The following is a 16,896-nucleotide window of genomic DNA, read 5'->3' on the forward strand; positions in this document are numbered from 1 at the left end:
GGTTTAGAAATGAAACAAGTCCTTCAAGTAACAACTGTTTATTCAGTTGCAATGCAAAATATGCTTAGTTCCTAATTAAAATATAACTAAATGGCATATAAAATATACTAAAATATGTACAGATACTTACAGATAAAAATTAAAGTAGGTATATGCGCTAACTGATTTGTACTTCAGGTGATCAACAAATAGTGACAATGAACACACATTAGTACTATAATTGTGAATCAGTACTGTTACTAACTACTTTTAGACAACTTCTGTTTGACTTAATAATTTAATATAGTGTACCTTTTAATATTTGCCAAAAAATTGGTTAATGGCCAGAAATAAGCTCAAATATTTTTATGTACCTAGTATGTCTTGTAGATAGAGCATTTTATAGGAAGACATTAAATTTCATCCAAGTATTTTTTTTAAAGTGTTGACACTTCATTTTAACTGTTTTACAACAAATATGTTGTAAAACCTTTTGTTGTCACATTTGACATGACATATAATCCATTAATAAGTAATTCATAAAATAATAATTACATTATCAATTTCATTAGCACATTCTTATTAGAAGCAATATTTAACCAAAAGAAATACTTAGTACTAATTTATCAGTACTGATCCTCAATTATATTTTCTTTAAATTAAAGTCAACAGTTAAGGCACCAAAATAATGATCTAAGACCAAATTCATAGAAAATAACTGCTACAATAGACCCAAGCTAGCTTCCCCCTCACTTGACTTGTTTTGCTTATTAGACTTCTTTATATGACCTAAACTCATTTCACCTTCACTTTTCAAAGGTAATATGCCTGAGAAAAAATCTGAACTACATTTAGAGGAACTAACAGATTCTGAGTCTGATAAAATTCTAGTACGACCAAATTTCCTCTTTAGTTTTATTTCACCTAGACTGCTAATTTCAGATGATTCTACTTCCATTGAACTAGAACTTGATGTTGTATTATTACGTTTAAAAACATGTCTCGAGCTTTTCACAATTGTTCTTGGTATGCTATCTTCAATATTAGATAAAACCTCCCTAGATGTGCGAGGTAGACGCAGACTGAATCTTGGTGAAGACAGGTTAATGGATATACCAGGATCATCTTCGTTTTCGACTTCTTCTTTATCGTCTTCGTTAGTTACGAATATTAGTGGGCTGGTGTGATGGTCTACTGTCAATGCAGCAAATGGTGATGTAGTTCTGGTTTTAGTTCTAGTAGGTGATGTCATGACATTTTTTACATGTGCTGGAGAAGTTTGTGTGTTTTTCTGTGAGGCTGCCACGTTCTTCCGAATCTCGGTCCCTTTCGAAGTCGAGGGTTTGTCAATATTTTTTTCTAAGATATCGCCATATTCATCCACAATAAGTTTTTTAATAAAATCTTTTTCAATTTTAAACATCTTCTCTACTTCTCCTTTTGGGTCTATACAAGGCCAAAGATCATTGTGTATAGGTTGTAAGTTTTTGTCGCATATTGGTGACGTTTGAGTTTCTTTCGGGGCTATCCTTTGTCCTGTATTACTCTGTGTTGCTGTATCTTGTGTATCAACAGAATGTACGAATTCAAATATATCAACAGTATTTTTAAAAGACAGGTTTGGTTTTGTATATGTCAAATTATGAATGTTTTGAGTGCTTGGCGTTGTTTCCTGGTTTTTAGTTTGAGTTCCTGGATCTTCATCGTTACTATCAATAGTAACATCGGCTTCACTGGATTTCTCATGTTTATTGGAATGTGAGCTATCTGTTTTCTGTACTTCCGAATTTTGTTCTGAATGTTCTGATTTTTCATCTTCAAAGTCATCGTCATAGCTTTCATTTTCCTTAACGTCGTCACTATCACTTGGAATTCGTTTTGCCACTTCATCTTTTTCTTCATATTTATTGTTTTTGACATTTTTTGATAGAGTCTCACTAACAGTTCTTTCTATATCGATTACTTCTTGCAGTAGATTTTCGTCAGAGGTCGTGAGTATATTAGTCTCTTTTAGTTTGTGATTTCGAGGACTATTTTTGCTAAAAGAATTTTCACGGCTGCTTAAGATCTTGTCTAATATTGGGCTCAATGGTATGTCTCTGCTATTAGGTATGTCTGATATTTCTCTTTCAATATCGCTTGCTCTAACACCTCCTACAGTCAACTTGGAGTACGGTATGTATTGGATATTATTTAAGTTATTGGGTTTACTCGTTACATGAGAAGGTACGTTGGTTTTACTCAGAGACTCTTTACTTTTGCTTGTTTTAGGCTTTGGAGTTTTATTTTTTTTTGTATTCGTAGACCCATAAACCGAGTTAAGTTTTTTGCGCCATTCTTCTAAATTTGAGCGAGGACGCTTATCCAAGTCTTTTTTGTGATTGACTTTTTTGCGTTCATTGCGCGATGAGCTTTTTGGAGAAGATCTAATACTTGCTAGGATACGCTGTTGTGTTTTTATCAAACTTGGCGTATCGGAGCTCGTGTTCTTAGTGGACCCACTACTGTCATAGGTAGACATTTTAGATACTTTTCGAATCGTTATAGCCTTAATTTGAGGTTGATTCTGTGATGCAGTCGGCACAGGTGAGGCTTTAGTTGGTTCTTGTGAATTTGATCTGGGCACCTCATGGGCGCAAGCAACTACAGCAACATTTCTCATGACTGTGGCAGCCTTCTCATGTTCTTTATCCTCAGGTAATATGTCTAATTGTAACACTTTCTGTTCTTTTAATTCACTTCTGATATCAATAGTTGGCATTTCTTGTACTTGTAAAACTCTGCGTGGCGTCTTTAGTTTAGGTTCGACATATTTAAAACAATATTCGTTATAAGCTACAGCTGGGGCGTTGACTACCTTACCATTATTAAGCTTTTCAGTCTTGGAACTATTTTCGTTACCGTCTATTTGTATGATTTTGGTGCGAGTTACTTCTAGATTTCTATTTAAAATAGGCTTCTTAGATACGGGTGGAGGCTTGACCGGAATATTAACATTAGTAATATTTGATTTTTGTGAATTTAACATACTTTTCTTATTCTCTGTTAAATCTTTATTCGACTTGTACTTAGCTATATTTGCAGGGTTATCAATGATTTTGTAACCATGGAATTTGGCATTTACAATTTCCTCAATATGAACTTTCTCATTAAATTCTTCATCTAATGGTGTAGGCGTAGTTTTAACTTGCACACCCGGCTCATGGAATTTTGACAGTTCACCGGAAAGTAGCTTTAGGTCATCCGCAGTCGATTGCAGCATTTCATGCAGTTTTCTTAATATAATTTCATCTTCTGGTTTCAAAGCTGGTTCAGTGTTCCATAAATCGTTGTCTATGATATTTACCATTTCAAACTTATTGCTGCTTTCAACCTGAAACACCAGTACATATTTCTGTCATTGTTGTTATAATATTGTTTACCGTATGTTAGGTAGTAGTAGTGATCAATTTATGATTTTTGTGAGATGGATCTACTTTATTAAAGATATCTCTCAAACTTTATCTAGGAAATTATGAAGAGACTTAGTTTGCGTAATTAATTAATTTTTAAAAACAATTTAATAATTTTAAATAAATTTTTGAAAACCGTTTATTGTTAGCTTATTTTAGAAAAATCGGGTCAATACTAACCAAATATCGATCGACTGGGTATCGTGACGCGACACTTCTCATCTGTTGGTCAGACAAAGGGGCTCGGGCATTCTCTCGGTAGTGCTGCTGCTCCGTTCTGTGAACAATTACGTAATTTCTACTTGAAATTTGATCTTTAAACAATTTTTATTTGTGTAAAATTTCTTGACTAAGTTTCTTTGTCTTGGCAAGTAACACAATGGTTAAACTATACTAATAATTTTTAAAATGAATAATTGAAAGCGTAAACTTTAGTTTTTACCAGACAAGTTTGCGTGTGCACAAAAAAATCATATGCAGTTTAATTTCCTTATATCATAATATTCTTATATTTTTTTACCTTTAATTTTTAAAGGAAAGTCTTCGGTTGAAGAATGAATAGCAATGGCTATGTTTACTTAAAAAAAGAAATAGCTGCTATGAAAGTGGGGTATAATAGTATATTTCGGTGGCAGAAACTGACAGTTTTTTATTCCACCATGCTGCTTATAAATACTTGGATTTATTATAGATTTTATTGACATAAGGCTGGCATAAGGCTGTTAACCTATACGCAATCCTAATCAATAAAATGTCAGCACTGAAATGATAACAAGAGGTTTAAAGGTTTAATAAAAATGCATAAATATACAAAATCACATCAATTGTATTTCACCAACATTTACATTAACGTCTTAATCGAAGCATTTCACTTGCTGCTTACAGTAGTAAAGAGACAAGTCTCAAAATTATATATATCCTGTCGATAAACTATCGACGTCTACAAACAAGCCTATGGGTAAAGGCGGACAATAATAGTTTGATATGTTACATGCACTTCACATGCTATTACCGTGCCACTAAACAATGCACAATTAGTGCTACAGAATAGTCCTTATCAATTCTTAAAAAAATGCATACTTGTGAAAATTAGAGTGGCACTTAAAACGTTTGGCAAAAATGTTCATCTCTTAGCCACAATGTTACTTTTAAAAAGATCAAAGTGTTTATCGCCTTATTTTAAAAATAATTCGATTTCTATTTTAAACGTTTTACAATAAATACAAATCCTTATTATCTATATTTAAATTTTACATAGAAGTACATGTAACATAGCAAAACAATAAAAAAGTAATACGCACAATTTGTGCTTACAATTCTTTCACCTTTGCCAATCTTGGCGAGAATTTAATTAACATTTGACAAACCCATTCCGCGGGTAGTTTTCACTGATAATACTAATATCAATTTCGAATCTATCAGAAACGCGACGTAGATAAAAAGCCCATTGACAGAGAGTGTAAAATGCTATACATCATCACAACTAAATTAATTCCACTTGAAGTACATCATTTGATACAAAATGACACCCAGTTGACATACAAACATGCAGAGAAGAAACAGCGCTGAAAGCACTCGTTTGGAAATTATTATTATGAAAAGTTATAGAGTAATGTATTAATAGAAGTAATATTCCGTTAAGCACAATCAAAATCTAAGTTTAGCATTTTATGTAAAACAACAAAGTAATAATAGTTGAAAAAGAATAATATTATAAACATGGCTCAATGTCCTACTAATACTGGATCTATAGCCCTGATTGTATTGGCTGTATCGCCAAGTCTACCTTAAATATTTACAAGTGATAAAGTATGTACAACGTACGTATATGTACACAAATAACATCTAAAATAAATAATCGACATATCAATTTCATTGTATGCTCTAACTTTTAATATTTAAAGACATTGCGTCGTCTGAGTTAAAGATATAAAAGCTATCGTATTAAATGATATTGAAGTAGGTATGATTAAGTTTTGACAAGCATCTATGTTAAAACTTAATAATCACTAGAATTCCGAGTGTGATTTAGTAGACGATTATATTTCACATAATTCATAAAGAACCGTCAACTAGTGTTCCGATCGGAAAATATAACTAATTCAAATTCGATCATATCGCACACCACAGCAGTAATGCTGAGAAACACAATTAAATAGAAGCTCCAGCGGTCGTCGTCTGATAGCTTTCGAAACTGACGTACACTACGAATCGTTTAATATTATGACATATATAATGATAATAATATAATGATTACTTCACTTTTTACAAATAGCAGCGAGTTTTAAGAGTTCCTATAACGGCCGCGTGTTCGCGGTTCAGATAATTTGACATTTCACAAAATGACTAGGTACGCCTCCTTACGTGTGCAAAGCGATCTCGCTAATACTGCACCTGCCAGCGCATGCGCTGCAGCCGCATCACGAGAGCGACGCCGCGGCAGCACACGCGAGCCTTACTTCCAGGTAAAGTATAAGTTATCCTTACAAAATAATCAACTTAACCAACGTCGCTCCCATGAGCCCGACGTCACAATACACAATTTTGAATGGTTCCCAATCATCAATTACCACAAAACAATAAGTCAAAGAAATTGTTTAAGCTGAATTTTGTCGCCAAAAGTGAAACAGTAACGGAACTCGAGCCACTCTGATAACATCACTTTATTGTTAAAATAAGACTATTTTGCATGCGCTGTATGTGATAAATACAAATATACATCGATCTACGGTCTGTACAGGGAGCGATACGCTACCATTATCAAATTACTACGACTTTACAATCAGTATCTGGACTACATAAAATATGTCATGATAATTACATCGTATAATACTTGAATAGTATATAAGAATCACATAAATAAATGCCATGTTCACTATGGTTCGGGACCTAAGGGTAACTAAGAAAATGGCATCCGAAGAAACATCTGCTTGTAAGCAGCATACCATCCTCGAAAAAACGTCGACATCGAATGAGGACATCAGATCATCACATCCTTTAGAGTGAATCGTATAGACGTCAACACAACATTACAATAATCGAAAAATCGTCAAAAAAGTTTATGCGCTGCACTGGGCATATCGCATCTAGCTCGTTGATCAACCATTGTTGAATGAACGAGCTCCAAAATAAATAAAATAAGTGATGCGATACGCCCAACAAAGCGCCTTCGGCACGGTTCATACCGCTCGCCGGCTGCGAAAACTCATATCCGAATAGTCGAGCTATCGGTGAGTGGACTAAACTTACAAGTTGACTATTTACAAAGTTATATACAAGTGATCGGTTTGTACGGACGAGGGCCCGGCCTCGCCCCGCCGCGGAGCCGCGCGCCCATTGCGACGCTTGCGGCCACGTGCCGCGGCATAGTCGCTACTCCTCCCGTGCTATGTTCACAGCGAGAGGGACAAGAGGTAAAGTCGGGGCTGCAAAGCACTGCCCTAGGTCTCCCGTTCCTTCTTCGGTTTGAACTCCTCGCCGAGGATCGTAGCAATTTCACCCTGCATAAATGCCCACGGAACGGTCGAATTCGCCAGCGGGCATTTATCTCCACTTGGACAGTACACCTGAGGACAATGGAGATTATAATCAACTTGAGAACCCTTTTAAAGGATATCAGAGAAATAGACCGGAAGAATCAAATCGTTAGTAAATTGAAAAATGAAAATGTGAACTCACCTCTGATCCTTGCTGTCGCTTGATAGAATCCCGAGAGCAGGGGAAGCAGAACTTGTGGTGCGGCTGACTGGGACACTGCACGAAGTGCGTATCTTCCAGGCGCTCCTGGCAGAGCGTGCACTTAAGCAGCGGCGCAGGCGTAGGTGCCGCCGCTTCTGTGCCCTCACCCGCCTCTGTCGACGACACCGATGTCGTCGACGACACGTGCCGGGAGCCCGACGACCGCCGCCCGCCGTTCGACCCTGTCGGACCGGAATGGAATCGTTAGCTACCGTCTGCTATACGCAATTTAGTTAAAAGAGAAATATACAAAGAAATAAGAGTGGCGTCCGCCTTCGCATCGGCCACGTGTCGAGGTGAGGTCGTGATAAGTCAGCAGACTGTAGCTGGACGGTATGGGCGCAAGCGGTCATCGGGCGCCATGCCGAGTCCGGCCGGCGCCACGGCACAGCGATCGGACGCCCGCCCGAGTCCGACCCCTCACACGATACGACACAGTGAACGCGGACTACCGTTAATCTACACCGGCAACTTTTGCAAAAACTGATTTGCTCGTAAATACTTTCTTTTCTACACGATACACTGACACGTTTAATTGTAGTGAATCTTTAAGAACGGTCCGAATGGAATATAAGTACTCGTATACATGTTTTGAGAAAACCGACTGCGAAGTGGAGGTATGCGGTTCAGTCTCAAATCGGCAAAAAAATTACCTGATGAATTGGGTGAGTGTTGACTTGAGCGACTAGCAGATCTCTGCGGTGGAGGCTGTGGTGGCGAGCCACCAGCAGATCTGGGCGAGCCGGGTGGGAGCGTGTCGGCTACGGACATCAGAGCGGCCATCGGAGATGGGCCTGCTCCTGCAACGCCTGTCACCGGCGGCGAGCCGGCCGTGCGGCCTAGTGGAGACCCAGCTGAGCCATTTGTCAGAGGAGCAGCATTACCATAGCCTGTAGATATTTTCATGGTTACCATCACTATGTTATTTATTCAACTTGTAAGCATTATCAAAAGTCGATATGGGTTTGAAATAGATAAAAAAACAAGTAAAAAGCACCTTAAAGTAATATAATGTGTGGTTAAATATAAACAAAAGTGAAATGATGTATTTGGCATAACATGTTAAGCGAATGTTCCGTCGAGGCACCTCTGCCGTACGACACCAATTTGATTTGTCCGAATAACCTCACATTCAATGTTGGATGACACATCGTTTGCGGTGGACCGACGGATAGTAAACACACGTTCGCACACGCATATAATGTCTTATAAATAGCATTGTGTGTTAATACAAGCTACGTAGTGAACGGCGATGTGTCATTGCCTGGTCACACAACGTCGCTGCGGGCGGCGGGTCTTTTGGACTGGCTCCTATAGTAGACGAGTAAGTATAATAATTGAAGATACGAGTGCCATACTCGTATGTGCAACGAATCGTGTCGCGACCGAGCCGCCGCCGCGACGTTGCCAAACATCGCGCAATGTGGGTCCCGTATGTGTACGCTGTTAGTATGCCGTTGCTATGTTATGAAACTTTTATTGCGACTTTTATTCAAACACGCATTACATATGTTAAATAAACAATAAAATGGCTGGAAAGATAGCACACAACATAATATTTTAACTGTGCACTTTCTTTCAGCTCGCTTGTTTCTGTTAGTTGGATGTTTAGTAACATTTACTGACCTAATTGGATGACTATATAAAATAGTTTAAATGGTGTTACTTATAATTTAAATATTTATTTAATGTAACACCTTCAATTTAACTTTCTTCTATTGTTATCGCGTAAATATATATTATTCATTAGTTTAGTGAATAAGGGCGTGAGTTATGGTCGGTTGGGTCTGTGTGAAGGCACGGCCGGTATGGTTGCGGTGACGTCACGTACGGTGACCTTTTTGGCCGGCGGCTCGTGGCGAGCGGCCGCGAGCTCCCTATACACACGCCAACGGAATGTGGTCGAGTGACTCTGCCAAGCGTAGGCAGGCGCTATATTTTTTCGCCCGTCGGCCTACCTACATACGTACGCGAGCGAAAATGTCGTCACGCGACGTTGCCACACCGCCGCGCGCCGTGTCGTGCTTGCATTCACAGCGCTGTGCCGCGTTTATATTACGTGGGTGTTTGTACGTAGTGCCGTGGTGTGCGAGAGGCCGCAGGCGCGGGCTCGCTTTCGAGAACGCTCAACCAGTCGGACCGGTTTCGTATTTATGGACCGAGTTAATGCACCTACCTAGATATGAATCCCGTGGCGGACGCTTGCGCAAAACATCCTCACTCATCTGTCTGAGCACGTACACGATACTTCGCTATCGTCCGTGTTATCAAACTACGCGTGACTGTACCAAATACTTTTTTTTTTATAAAATGTAGGTTACATTGTTATTTGTAAACAATGGAATATCTGTATGCATGACGTACGTTATCAACTAGATGAAAATTAACACTATTATTACTTTTCCCCTTTACACCAAGACAACTAGCATGAGATTTTATATGATAAATAAACTTACGAGTTGCTAATACTAATACATGCCTTGCTATTCATTTAAAGGTTTATGTGGAGGCATGCAATATGCCATACGTAAGATAGAATCCGTTTTTATATTCCCGTATCTATTATAAAATGCATTTAATCTAAAATTTAAAATTAAGGACAATATTTAAATAACTCCAATTTATAAGAGATGTTTTTATGTTTAAAAATATACATATAATAACTTATTATTTCGAGAGCAAAGCAGGGTGCTATTGGAAGTTCCACTCCGCAAGAACATAGAAATTGAAAGTTAAATGAAACAGCTCACAAAAAGTTCACAATAATTAAGTATCACTTTTCAATCAATTTGGTGCTAACGCAAACAATAAATATCGACTTTTGATAATAATACTCGCTATTTCACAATTTGAAATGTGAACAAAATGTTTCAAAAAAACATAACTTACCATTTGATTTAAATGAAGTAGCGTCAAACGATGGTGTGCGAAGTGGGTGCTTTTCTTGCTTGAAAACCCGATCAGGAGCGAAAGGTGCTGCAAGAGACACCGCAGGTAGTGAATCCCCACGAGTTAGAGGAGGCCTAGAGTGTTCTTCTAGTAGCCTTTTAGCGGGTTCGTGGTGGTTTTGATGGTCGTCCTCATCCAATTGGCGTTTAAGTGCAAGCCCAGGAGCTAACCGAGCTCCACCATGCGTTGGCAGATGATGCGTCGGCAGGTGAGCTAGCCGCCTACCTTCATGTTCCTCTCGCCTGCTTCCATACTCGGCTAATAGGCCAGCACTGGCTGTCGGTCGCGGATGGTGTAAAGTAAATCCAGTAGCTGGTGCGTGATGAGCCGGCGGGGCCGGCTGGCCTCTAGCTGTATTTTCCGCACCATTTTGATGGGCTTCTAGAGGCGCTCTGTGAGCACCTTTGGCGTGTGTCGGACCACGGCCTTCTTGAAATCCATGGGCTCGCTTAAGCTGCCTAGCTGTATCCAAAACCACTTCTATGCGATCTGCGCCTTCATAATTAACGCAACCGCGACACACCGCCTCCGAAAATTCATGCAACATCGCCCACGGCATGCGGGGCAAGTCGCACAGGTAGCAGTGCTGCCGCTTCTGCATCACCGACATCTCGCCGCCGGGTGTAGATCGGTGTGCGAGAGATCGGTCTTCTTCTTGCCTTTTGTAAATTGTCACAGATTTTTCTTGCTCAATATAATAAACACTGTCACCATGGTACACATTAATCACTAAACAGTTTCACACTCGCCTTCGCGGACGTCGTTTACCGAAGGTATAAAACGTTAAAGGCATTCGCTCAGGGAGCGAATCGACGAGAGACTGAGCCGAGTCGTCGGTGCGAGGCGGGCTGCGGGGGGGCCGAGGCGGCGGCGGCCATTATCGAGCGGTGACGTCAGCGCGCGCAGCACGACGACGCGCCGAGGACGAGCCGTTAGCCGCGACGCGGATGCGCCACTCGCGCCACACCGCGCGCCCGCTACCCCGGCGACACACAACACGCTTATCTCACGATAACCAACACGAAACATGCACAACGTTCACGCCTTAACAGATGCAATGAGGTTATTATCAAGTATACCACTACAACGTTCTGCATATATTGTTCAAAAAGATGCAAAAGGTTGCAATAATAGAACTACTTCTTGTTTAAGTATTAAATACAGACACTAAATAATAATCTTAAAATACAAAAAGATTTGAAATTTATTGAATAGGTCATCTAATAAAAACATACCCTATTGGACCTTAATATGTATTGGAAAATACGTAGTAACTATCAAATTTCAATCTAGTAACCAGTTGCGTATTCTAAAAGAATGTGTCACCGGTTAGGTAATTGGAGCATAAACTAAATGAATCACGGAGTTACCCGCTTGTCCCGCCACACATACTGGCAAGCCCTCGATTCCGCTAACAACTGTCTATATTATTCAACGAAAGTAAACAGCATCTGTTGTAGAATAACAATTAGTGCTAACACGTATAGTCGACGTGTTCGATGCATTAAATTTCAATCTATTCTTACTCGGTTTCCTTTCTGACGGCTGCATTCTAAATTATTATTACCGAGCAACACGGTCGGATCCGGCTGGAAGACGGGAGCGCGCGGGGGGACGCGCGGCGCGACCGGTTTGGCGGCCATCTTGAGACGTGACGTCACGTGACGAGTCAGCCGAGCGTGCGGCGCGGCAACGTCGCACTAACTCAACTAAACACCGCCATGTTGCCGTTCATTTTTGTTGTGCTTTAATAATAATGAAGACGGCTCATCGCTTTTTGTATGCGACTGAGGATCGGAGGAAAAACAGTTATGCGCCCAGGTAAACGTGGACGTAGATTACGGACCGGTGATCTGGCCAGTTGGCCACACAACACTCGGACACTAAACTTTCAATGACATCACATGTTATTCTAGTTCCAAATGACTGACGATTTTTAGAACGTTTAGGTATATAATTTTTTTGATATTATTTTAAAGTATCTAATTAATTAAACCAAATTCCTAGGTCTTTCATTTTCTGTTTTAAAGGTTAGTATAAATATTTGAAAGGTAAAGTCAAAAGTTTAATATTCAATCAATTAAACTTCTGAAACAGTTGGTGCCTACAAGCTAAACAACACGGTGCTTTTTGTTATCTCTTTTATACACATTCTTGTGTAATTACATCAGAAAGTTGAACATTAAGAAAATTATTAATAGATTGCTCTTATTATCCTCTGCGAAAAGCGCATTCCCTCTGAATTTCTGAAAAATAAACTCAAAGCATAGTGCCTGAATATTTTACGCGATCTAAAACTTGCAATCAACTAACCAAATTTACTTTTGATTCCGTTTCACTTTTTCGCGATTCAAAGAATAATCAAATTAAATCAGTAATTTAGAACTATCAAGAATCCAGATCATCAGCTTCAATTGCTCTTTGGTTTTAGCGACAATTCCGTTTAATGCATGTTCCGTTTTATGCATGCACACTTATACATAATAACCTAGTAGGTTTATCCCAGCAAGGAAAAATTATGATTTTACCGAAAGACCGAGGTGAACGAACTATCTGATTTGAGTGATTTGAATGAAACCCTTAAAATTAAGGATTCTAGGGATATTGAAGAAGAGGTACTTAAATTGAAATGGCATTTCCGAAACTCGTAGTATTTTGCCAACTGCTAGAAACATACGCTTCCGATATCCGACAGGCCCAATATGTAGGCAAAGATTTACTATAAAATCAAGTTTGCGAGGCGCCCGGTAAAAAGTATCGAGGCACGTGGTCACTATATTTATTTACATCTAGTTGTTTGCAGCGGACGCACACGATTGCGGGATCAGATATTACTTAATAATCAACAACTGACAGTGCTGTGAAAATTTAGTAAGTAATAATTGATTTTGGAGACGTTCACGAATCATAGCTATAGATTGTCATAGGACCTAATTCTTCGTTGATATGATTAAAACCACTCAAAAGTTCAATTAAATTAATCTTCATCATAATGTGATCATTTTGTGACGATTTTTCTTTCCTGAGGCATCTCAACATCCCATTTTTAAGACACGATGATTTAATTATTCATTCAGTATTCACGGTTGTGTCAAGAGTCCTGTTGAAGTATAAAACAATGCCAACTAAAATTTGGTGGAATAATCTAGATAGATGATTGAAAGTATAGCGATACGGAGGGTCCTCCTAGCCCACCATCACGTATAGTATGTCGGGAGCCCGGATCGATGGTAGGGTCACGCAAGGCGCATGAGCGGGCCCGCACCTATAAACACGTGTCAATGTTTATTTACGTTCTGTTCACGTATAAACCAGTAAATGTACACAATCGTCGTATAGGTTACGTTTGAAAATACTTGTAACATTTGGTCATCAAATTGAGTTTGAGTTAATTGCTTAAAAACGTATAATATTAATGGATCTTGCAAGCAAGATATTACTGTGAAGATATTTTCGTGCTCTTAATTTGGGTTTAAGTTTACAAAAAAGAGCAACAGTCTATCTTATGTACGATATCTATCCGGAAACTGATGATGAAATTATGAACGAGTACATAAATATGATATAGATTAGTATTCACACCTTGTGGCAGCTTAGTAGCACTTGAATAAAGCGAAGGCGGGTCGCAAGTTGGATAAGCATTACGATCAGTATAAGATCACATACATTAATTATATTGGTGAACAAGGTAAAGTATTAAAAATAAAAACTATTTGTAAAGTTCTTTTATTTTAGTCATGGGCAAGGGTGCAAAATTTTGCCAGTCTGCAGGTTCATAAAAGGGGTGACTGCAAAGGGAGTAGCGGCCGCATGTAGCTAGGTATAGCAGTCGGGGAGGCAATTTTCGTGCACCATGATGCAATTTATACTTATACGTTTTTGTGACTACATACGAGTTTTGCGATTCAATTATTAATACAGAATTAAAATTCGACCGGAAAGCAAGTTTAGACAAATGAAATTTCTCTTTTTGTCAATAATCTAGATGCGCATGAATCGTTTTGCGTTAGTTCAACAAGAATACTTCTTTCTATGAGGCTGCTTTTTAATTAATAAATATTCATAATAGAAAAAATAATATTGATTTAAATTTTTAATACCTTCTGAATAGAAACTATTATGTTCAATTTTGCATTCGTAATGTTTCCCAATTTGCTTCGTACTCATAAATACTATAACGTTGTTTAAGTATTAAAAGAAATACCTTGGAAAGGATTAAAAAATACCTAATGACAAATGGAATAATCATATTATTCATAATTCTGCGACTGCGGTTTGCACAAAAACGGTAAAGCAAGCAGAAAAGCGGCGAAGTTTATTAAGGCTGGGTTGTTGGCCGTCCTTGCCGCTTTGCAGTTGAGAAATGTTGCTTACCGGTGATGGCAAGTCAAATTTTAATGATACATAAAAATATTTTTCGGAACAGCAGTTAATATAAGATTATACATTTATATAACTAAAATAATTTAGATTGTCAGCACGCGCACCATATTATCGTGCATGAATAAATTATTACCGATATCAGTTGCGCCGTATAGTCTGTTTCATGTCTACCACCATTTAGAGTACTATGATTCAACAACCCCCCACCAAAATATAACGTTATATCATCCCGTAACGCCAAGGGTTGAGGGCAGGCGTATTATTGATTCGTGACGTCACGAACTTGGGCCCCACCCTGGCTTTGTGTGCGGCTAGCACGAATGAGTTTGCTAATTCAGGTTTTATTTGATAAATTTTACTTGTATTTAATCACAAAGTTTAAATGCTTTAAGTATATGTTTAGATTTTTCTAAACGTGTAGGGTTGGCTCATTGTTTATTTTCAGAGCACAAATTAATTTGGAATAAAATTATTTGTAAATACTTTGAACATTATTTGTCTGTAGTTTCTAGTTTAAATTAACTTCATAGGAATTTATTAAATCGATGCAGGGGAAGGCTTCAGTAAGATAAAAAATAGCCATCGTTATCCACATGATCCTACAGAACAAAGTACCGTTATCAGAATTCAGTTCGATTAAATGTACGATGATGACGTAAAATCAATAAAAAATTATATAGGTATATCATGACGTGCCGAATAAAATTACTCTGGAAAGGCTTTGGTATATTTAAAGTAGGTAATCAATTGAAGTTGCAATTCCCACACCATTCGCGGCTAGTGCACTTGGACTTGTTACTTACTGTTTTATAAAAGTAGACTAGTATTTTTTTATGAAATAAAGTGTAACAAATATCCCTAATTCGACGAAACTTCGATATGTTAGCAATGGTTAAAAATATTTCAAATGACAGCTCAATGTCGTACGCCACGTGTTAGACAGTCAGTGGCCTTTTCTGCCTCTGAATGTGTAACTCTAACTAAATAAAAGGTCGCCAAGATCGTTGTGTAAGACATGTTGAATATTCAAATGATATTAAAATATTACAAAATGGTATGTTAACATCTAGACCTATCGTAACGTTTTCAAGTCGTTTACCTCAGCGACGCAACCGAGGGGTGACGTGTAATCTCGGTTTTTATCGAGCGCTGCCGTTGCCGGCAGCCGCGCCACGCGCATGCGCAGCGACATCGATTTGGCTGTTTAGCGGTCGATGCGCTCCCATCGCAACACACCATAGCGGAACAGATAAAACACCAGATACTTGACTAACAAACACTCAGACACTCACACATATACGTGCGCCAAACTCAGCAGCTACATGCGGTCCCCAAGTTCTTACTACCGGCAGTGCAGACGATGTATACAAACACTGTAGATTAGTGTGTATCAGTTTTATCGAAATGGGATGCAGACAACAGTGTTCTCTGTACAAAGGGACTTTTGTCGATTAACATGCTGGAAACTCTTGTCTGTCGTGCAGCCGGAGCACGGCTCAACTACGAATGGGTCTGATGATAAGCATGAACGACGGATCTCCATAATCACTTTATATGTAACTTGTATCCAAGAAATTTTCAAAAGTAATTTAAAGTAATTTTGACAAGTTTGTTGCATCGTTTCTACTACACAGGTCTTAGGTAGCGGTGAATGGTGATCCATATGATTTTTGACGTTCAAAAAGTGCTGCATTGTAGACTAACATGAATAAAAATATATTGTTTTTTGAAATAAATAAAATATACTACTATCGGTACTACAAAACACTATGTTGATCTGTAAAAGCTTTAAATCAATGAAAGTTGTGATCACTTAAAATGTAAAAAGTTGTGATCAGGGTTAAAAGGTTTTGATACACATAAGCTCTAATGAATGACGATTCAATTTTAAGCGAATAGGAAAAACTAGTCAATCCTAGATTGCTTTATTGGCTCAGACTTCCTACAACGTAGCGTCGCGTCGGTGCCGGTGCAAACTTCGATCAATATCTCGCTGGCCGGGAGCAACCACCCTGAGTTTTGGCACTGGACACGACTAAATTATGAATGTGCAAGGGGTGGAGTGTTTGCGTATTCATTTGTTCAATGGATACTGCGTCCACGATAGCGCCGATTTTTTACAGTATTTCTGCATATTTATCAACGTTCTTCTGGATAGAATTATGTTTTGAAAAGTTCCTTATAGTAACAAAACTAATTTACGAATTCTTGGAAAGAAAGGCGGGAAGAATTTCTGGGTCCCGGGACAAAAGATCGATATACTGGGAGATCCTTGGCCCCATTTGACATGACCCGGTCTTTCGCCCCGCATCTTCTGCACAATATCTCGGAGCTTCAGGACTTTAGATACGTCTAATTCATAAACAATTCAGTGTCTCATTTGGAGTCTTCTTTT

The 16,896-nt window shown here is 38.6% G+C and overlaps 2 protein-coding genes across 2 annotated transcripts in view; both read right to left on the bottom strand.

The window, feature by feature from the left end:
• Positions 1–22: 22 nt before the first annotated feature.
• The window catches only part of LOC113495568, a 74,447-nt gene continuing 57,573 nt past the window's right edge, over positions 23–16,896 (bottom strand). The window contains exons 4-5 of the mRNA XM_026874336.1: positions 3,612–3,708; positions 23–3,352 (exon numbers count right to left, since the gene is read on the bottom strand). Of these exons, the coding sequence (XP_026730137.1) occupies positions 701–3,352; positions 3,612–3,708 (2,749 nt within the window). The 3' untranslated portion in view covers positions 23–700. The remainder of the gene's footprint in view (positions 3,353–3,611; positions 3,709–16,896) is intronic.
• Positions 4,238–11,017, bottom strand: LOC113495570 (interferon regulatory factor 2-binding protein 1). The gene is made up of 4 exons (XM_026874339.1): positions 10,059–11,017; positions 7,823–8,059; positions 7,110–7,351; positions 4,238–6,997 (listed from the first exon to the last, which is right to left on the bottom strand). Exons 1-4 carry the CDS (start codon positions 10,726–10,728, stop codon positions 6,872–6,874), a joined length of 1,275 nt encoding a protein of 424 aa, XP_026730140.1. The 5' UTR covers positions 10,729–11,017; the 3' UTR covers positions 4,238–6,871.

The sequence above is a fragment of the Trichoplusia ni genome, chromosome 7 (genome assembly GCF_003590095.1).
Source record: "Trichoplusia ni isolate ovarian cell line Hi5 chromosome 7, tn1, whole genome shotgun sequence".
Lineage (NCBI taxonomy): Eukaryota > Metazoa > Arthropoda > Insecta > Lepidoptera > Noctuidae > Trichoplusia > Trichoplusia ni.

What these genes read in the sequence shown, in the direction of transcription:
- LOC113495570 (XM_026874339.1), bottom strand. Translation starts at nt 10,728, where the DNA reads ATGTCGGTGATGCAGAAGCGGCAGCACTGCTACCTGTGCGACTTGCCC. An exon ending in ACACTCACCCAATTCATCAG is followed by an intron (nt 7,352 to 7,822) that starts GTAATTTTTTTG and finishes CCGGTCCGACAG; the next exon opens with GGTCGAACGGCGGGCGGCGG. An exon ending in AGCGACAGCAAGGATCAGAG is followed by an intron (nt 6,998 to 7,109) that starts GTGAGTTCACAT and finishes CATTGTCCTCAG; the next exon opens with GTGTACTGTCCAAGTGGAGA.